A 6,749-nucleotide genomic window follows, 5' to 3' on the forward strand; every position below is an offset into this window, starting at 1 on the left:
CCCTACGACAGTGTTGTCTCAATCGGCCCAACTTTCGGCCCCCGCTTCCGGGCCCCCCCCCCCTCCTTTTTGGACATTTCTGGATCCGCCCCTGCAAGTATACTTGGATGGGATAAATCTAGCCTCCTAAGGCTATGCCTACCTAACCTAACCTCAACCTACTAGGCCTATTTACATATATATAAAACACCCTAGCCTTACTTCTATTCTACTTACTACGGAATACTGTACTCTAGCAAGCCAGAGGCGGCCTAGTCTAGCAGGTAGGCTAGGCCCTAGGCTAAACCCTAGCGCCGAACCTACTCGACTGAATTAAGTAATTAACTATTGAAATTTAAAGCACGGAGGTGTAATAATTAAAATTTAAAAAAAAAACCACGTAATTAATAAAACTCACGGACCTCTTTATAGGCAACGTCATCGTATTGTCACTAGCCAAAAGTTTGCTGACTTCATGTAAACATGTTTAATTTGAAAAGGGGCTCAAGTAAAGCTCGATTAGCTTTGGCTATTTTTCTTGGCTCCTATTGCATACCTGTATTCTTTTTGTTCTTTTGTATGCAATAAAGAGAAACAAACAACGAACAAATACGACACACCGTAACGCAACATTTCCAGAGTGGCGAGTCTGCAACAGGGTTGCCATTTGGCCTTTTTGACGGCCAGATTCCTCAAATCTGGCCGTATAAAAATTTGCCTGGCCGTAACGTTTGAAAAGTCACGGCCAAACTATATTTGGCCGAATTTGACCGAATTTTTGAATTTACATTTTTGTTTTTCAATACAGGCCTAATATAACCCTGTCTCTTATACACATCTAGATGTGTATAACAAAAGAGGAAGCATGTTATAAAGATATCCTGTTTTCTTTCCTATATTTCTTATGTAAAACCGGATTTAAACTTTCAAAACGTTTCTACAATGTGTATTTAGGCTTCATCAATACGGTATTGGGAATGCATCAATAGTCAATCAGTCAATTGATTGAATAACGCTTTTGTATCATCGGCATACCTTTTTAGTGTAACCTTACAATGACTAGACAATAAGTAATTGATATAGAGAAAACACAAAATAAAAAATAAAAAATATGTTCTCTCCTATAAAGTATAATGAAAATAACCTGATGGAAATCAAAAGGAAAACTAGGAGGAACAATGCAAATGGGGGGGGGGTGATAGCCTGGGCCGGGAATAACTCTCCCGGTAGAAAAAAAATCAGTGGGGAAAATTAGCAGGTGGCAAGTAGCTACCGTAATAGTGCTATATTCTGTAAAGTAAAGCCCCAAACCACCTCGATTTTGAGTCTACTAAATTTAAAAATCTTACCAGGCTTTTGCAGATATAGCCAGAACTAACTTAATATTTGGAGTTCTTTGATAGCAGATTATTTTTTTTTTAGATTTCAGTGAGGTAAATCAAAATTTAAAAGTAGATAGACATTTTGAAAACAAGAAAAAAAAAACAATTTCTCCCATATTACAGAAACTTCTTTGTTGAAACTAATACAGAAACAAATTCTTTTGTATTTAAAATATTTTTTTTAAAAATGAATTAAGAAACATTAGAACATTCAAGATTAAATACATTAAAAATAACAAGCTTCTTTTTCTTTTATTTGGTGCGTCAGCCATCTTGAAATTCAAAATGGCGGCCGATGACTTTGGGGAAAAAATGGCACCTACTTTTTTGAATTCAGCGCAGTAAAAATGATAAAATTAGTCAATAAAATCTATTTTTGCTCAAAAATCTATCTGGATTACATAGAAAACTAGCTTATATACTCGTTCTTATTTTATGTACATTTTAAGTAAGTATATTTTGCGATTATTTTAAACAAATAAACACCTATTTTTTAATTATGCTCCATTCTGGCTTGAGTGACAGTAGTTTTTATATGTCTAGTTTGTTGCCTGAAATTATGTGTTTAGACACCAAAATCATATCTGTAGCTTATTTAGTTTCAATTTTATGCACATTTTAGATAAATTTGGCGGCCATTTTTAAAAATGGCCGCCATTTGTATACAAGGAGTAAAATCAAGTGTCAGCAGGGCTTAGGGTGACCAGAAGGGATTAATTAGGATATCTGGCTATGTGGATTGCTTCTAACATTCCACTCCCCTTAACTCATTTTTTTCAGATTTTTTTTCTAGTCTATAATGTTATATTCATATAGCCCATATTGCACATTGCCCCTATGCGCTTTACAAAGAAGTAATACAGGCCAACCGAGAAAATACAAATAACAATAAAATAAAAAATAATAATCATAATAACAACAATAAAAATGAGACTAAACTACTCCTATTCCTTAAAATAATTAATGGTTGGCCGTTGACTCCGAGGAGCTCATCCGCCCTTTGTTCAGCTATTGGTTTCTTGCTGCTGGGTGACCATACCTTCCCTCAGCAGCCGCTAAGACATAGCTGAGAGGGTTGTCAGTTTAGTCTCCGACGTTTCGACCGGATGGAGTTTGAAGTCGTACCCAGGAAGTCTCTAACTAAGCTATGCTTAACTACTCTTAAATACAGTATTTTACTCTTAACTACAATTGGTTAAACTATCCCCCGCCGGACACCATCACGGTATTTAGCAGTTTCGGGGCTATTTTATCAACCATAAAATTAGTCAGATAAAAAATGGCTTTTAAGAAGAGATGTATTAAATGTACTGACGGAAGTTGCATGTTTGATGTGTAGTGGGATGTTATTCCAGTTGGTTGGAGAAGCAACTGAAAAGTAAAGGCACAATTGTGTGAATGCTTTGGGTATGAAGAAGCCCTTTAGTGCTAGAACGTAATGTTCGCTTGGTGGGGTGATCTTGTATTAATGTAATGTGGTGCGTTGTTATGCCTGGACTTATATGTAATCAAAAAAATCTTGAAAATGATCCGTTGATGAACGGGCAGCCAGTGGAGTGAATGAAGAATTAGGGTTATGTTCTCATGGCGTCTGGTTTTTGTAATCAGTCTTGCAGAATTAATAATTTAAGTACAAACATGTCGCACGTGATATGAAGGTGTGGGATTTAAACTGTAGTTCAACTTCCTCACCTTATAAGAACTTACCACATTTGATCAGGTAATAAGGAAGTTACGTGTTTACAAGAGGCCCAGCCCCTCCTCACCTTCACGAAGAACTTTTAATTAATTTACATTCAACTTTAAATAAGCCAATTTATTCATAATTCAGTGGGCTGGACCAAGGGTCGTGAGAGGGGTAAGCGAGTCTTTAATGGATTCTACAAAAGAAGAGCACATTTCCCTGCAGTATCTTTTACAGAGACCCCTACTAACTTGAGAAGTCTCTAAACTTTGTGTTTCGTTCCTGAATACAATTCCACTTTAACAAACACAAATAGCAAATTGTAAAGTCTGACCGCCTGAGGCCCTAAATGGAGTGTGCTAATTACCGGTATGCTCTGTAGAACCCCGGGAAGGGGAAGTCCTGCGCACCTTCCATTTAAAATCTCCTCACTCAGTGGCGTATTTAGGGGTGCCCGGGGTTGGGGTAGTTGTTAAAAATCACCTAAAATCAGCATATTTTGTGAGCTAGATCCCACTACATGACCTTCGCGCCCCATCAGGCATTACCCCTTCTCCATCATTTCAAGACTCAAGACACGCCACTGTTCTCACTTATAAACAAGTAGGCCTACGCCTAGTACGTAAGTGACGTTTACCCATATTTTTTGCATATTTTAGTTAAGTAATAAATTTGAATACTTTTATAATGTAAGGTCTGTAAACAACAACATTGGTGGGGGGGGGGGGGGTGTTGTTGTTGTTTTTTGTTTTTGTTTTATGTTTTTGTTTTTGTTTTTGTTTTTTTTTTGGTGACGTTAAGAAGAGTATAGATAGGCTTGGTTGGGATTGTAATTAAGCTATATTTGGTCTTCCATTTAAAATATATTTATTTTTTTCTTTGAGGTGGGGTTCGGGATATCTTCCCAACATTAACCATGCAAAAGCTTGCTACAAATGTTCCAGGCCTCTGCTAAATCTTACCTCGTTTACCTGCTAGAAAGAGCAATCTTTAACAGGCAATACCGTACCTTTCCTTCCGTTTTTCGTACTGGGGTTATTCGATCGTCCAAAATTCCTGTTCAGTTTGTATATATTAAGATAGGACGGCTGAGTGTTCGTATCAGTCTGTTATTACTTCTCAACGAAGAACACCGTGCCGACAAGAAAAAAAAAACAACTAGGCCTTCATAAAGGTAAAACATTTGTTAATTTACTTTCATAGTTTAGATGCTCCAAAACCAATTTCTAATTATGTCAGGGTAGAATTGAAAAACTGGGTATAATCACTCTACAGACTGTTTCATGCTAATGCAATCGTCAGGAGTGAGAGAATACAAGGATTGTGCGAGTATATGAATGCTAAGGCAGGTGAAAATGAAAATGAGTTTAATTGTTTTTAAGTAGGTATTTGTTGTTGTGTCTGCATTCAGACAATAGCTCCGTTCTTTTGTTTAGTATTGACTGTCTGAATATATTATGTTTCTCGGTTATGCATAGGTTGCAGCGTTTTGTTTTTGGGGAGTAAGCCGATGCTCTGTCGATAATAGACCAATTGATATTCTAGGGTGTGTTGCTGTCTTTTAATTTCCATACGTATTTGGAGAGTACGCGTGGTGCTGTTTCTGTGTTTTGGGGTGTTAAAAGTGTATTTGTGGTTTGTGTATCGGGTTTTGAATTGTGTGTCAGTGAGCCCGATGTAGCATTTTGTGTCATCATTTGAGTGGACAGTGGCTTTGTAGAAGATGGATGAGGTGAGGCAATTTCCAGAGAGTGGACATTCATCTTTTTTCCTGCAATTGCAGAGTTAATCTAACTGTTGTTGTGGGCTCTGATTATACTGCCCATGTTTCTTGAGCAGCTATAGCTGACTTTGACATTGTTCTTGTTGAACAGCTTGTGCAAAATGTTGCCACTCGGGAAATGTTTTCTCACCAGGTTAAGGAATGATTTTCCGATGTTGGTTTTCACTCCTTTGCTGAATGGTGGGTTGTACCAGATTATTTGGCTGCTTCTATTTCTCTTTGGGGATTTTGGTTGTGGAGGCCGGTATTCCATTTTGTGCTGGAATCCGCTGTTTTGCAGAGCTTGTTCGTAGTCAGGGGCGGCCTGATGGAATGATTCACTGGAATCCGATATACTGGATATGCGTCTGTTAATAGATGCGGGAATTTGTTTCAGGATAGATGGGGGATGGTTGGATTTGCTGTTGACGTAGAGTAGTTGGTTGTTTGGTTTGCTGTAAGGCTTGAAGGACCCATTTTTTAGGCTGAGTGTGGCATCGAGGAAGTTGGTGGTGTGGATGTTCGCACAAAAGGCAATATACGATGATACAGTGTCTGTCAGTTCATGAATATCACGGGTGTTGTTGATAAAGACGTTCCATTAGGTAGCCTCTAAGCAACCTACGAGTTTTTCAATATGTTCAGGGTACCACAGTTTAATTGTCTTTGTTTTCACCTTGCTTGTCTTTGATTTTTGCTTATTCGTAGGCAATAACTCTATAAATTGATGATCGGACGCACCGATTGCTAGTAAGATGTGTAAGCGCGAGACAATAAGCACCAACAACAGTCAGGTGTACTTTCTCCTCTTGTTGAACATGACACATAATGTCTGAAATTTGGGAGCACAGATTAAGTTTACACTGGTTTAAATCACCTACAATTAGAATAGGGCATTCAGAAGAACGGGGTTGAAGTAACTGTGTATGATCAGCAATGACTATAGCTTTAATACATTCGAATTCTCTTGGCAGATAAAAAGGTATCTTTTAATGTATCTAATCTTCGACTTGATCTATCTACCCTATTTATTATAGGGGGGCATATTCATTTTCCCTCTTTCTTTGTTGTTAACATTAACTTTAATTTGTTTTATTTCTCTCTAGAAATGGCTTTGTTTATTGGTGCTTTGCTTGCCGCAGTTATAATCCTAGTAGCAGGTGAAACAAATTATTCGACACAGTCAGCATTTACGGCCAAGTTGACAACTGGGCTCAACGCAGCGTTGGACAAAAATACACGTATCGTCTTCGATTCAGTCTTGACCAGCGTCGGCAATGACTACAATCCTAAAGATGGCAGATTTACTACCAGCATCTCAGGAACTTATGTTTTTTCTCTGAGTCTAATGAGCCAGTACTCATCTAGTAGTACTGCGTTTGGTTGTTTGTACAAGAATGACGTAGAGCAAATCTGCGTCTGGTCCAACGGAAACAGTGCCCACGAGATGTCGAGCAATACGATCACAGTCAAACTGAAAAAGGGTGATGTCGTTGAGGTTGCCCTAAAGGCTGGACGGAATTACGCACTTCACAACTACGGTCAAGCTGGATACTGTTCATTTACTGGCTTCTTGCTTTACCCAGAAGAGAGTCTTCTGGAAAAACTATTAAAGACAATCGACACATTGAGTAAGTAGGCATATAGGCCTATGCAAAATTATGAGGTATAGGGCCTACTCTTACGGTTAATCAGTAGCCTAGTGGTGGTAGTATATTCGACTGATTCGACGAATATAAATTGACAGACAGGCAGACCACACGATATAACACAATTCATTGTAGTGAATTTAGATAGATACCGTAGCTTACTTGTTTAATGAGTTTAGTTTATTTTGTCATTCTGATCGGATTTTCTCTACTGTTCCGTTTTAATTTTAAATAGTTTTGCATTATGTGGCCGTTTGCTGTTTGATGGGTTTCCCAATTCGCCTTTTAAAATT

At 38.0% G+C, this 6,749-nt stretch overlaps 1 protein-coding gene across 6 annotated transcripts in view; it reads left to right on the forward strand.

Annotated features, from left to right (window-relative positions):
• The window catches only part of LOC117103111 (complement C1q-like protein 2), a 14,798-nt gene extending 8,065 nt beyond the window's left edge, over positions 1-6,733 (forward strand). The window contains exons 1-2 of one of the 6 annotated variants that reach the window (XM_033243635.1): positions 3,577-3,667; positions 5,914-6,733. In XM_033243635.1, the coding sequence (XP_033099526.1) occupies positions 5,916-6,446 (531 nt within the window). In that variant the 5' untranslated portion in view covers positions 3,577-3,667; positions 5,914-5,915 and the 3' untranslated portion in view covers positions 6,447-6,733. The other 5 variants (XM_033243652.1, XM_033243618.1, XM_033243610.1 and 2 more) reach the window with 5 other exon arrangements.
• The last annotated feature ends 16 nt before the right edge of the window (positions 6,734-6,749 follow it).

This window comes from Anneissia japonica, unplaced genomic scaffold, assembly GCF_011630105.1.
Source record: "Anneissia japonica isolate Jap-2015-1 unplaced genomic scaffold, ASM1163010v1 scaffold287623_len557403_cov176, whole genome shotgun sequence".
Lineage (NCBI taxonomy): Eukaryota > Metazoa > Echinodermata > Crinoidea > Comatulida > Comatulidae > Anneissia > Anneissia japonica.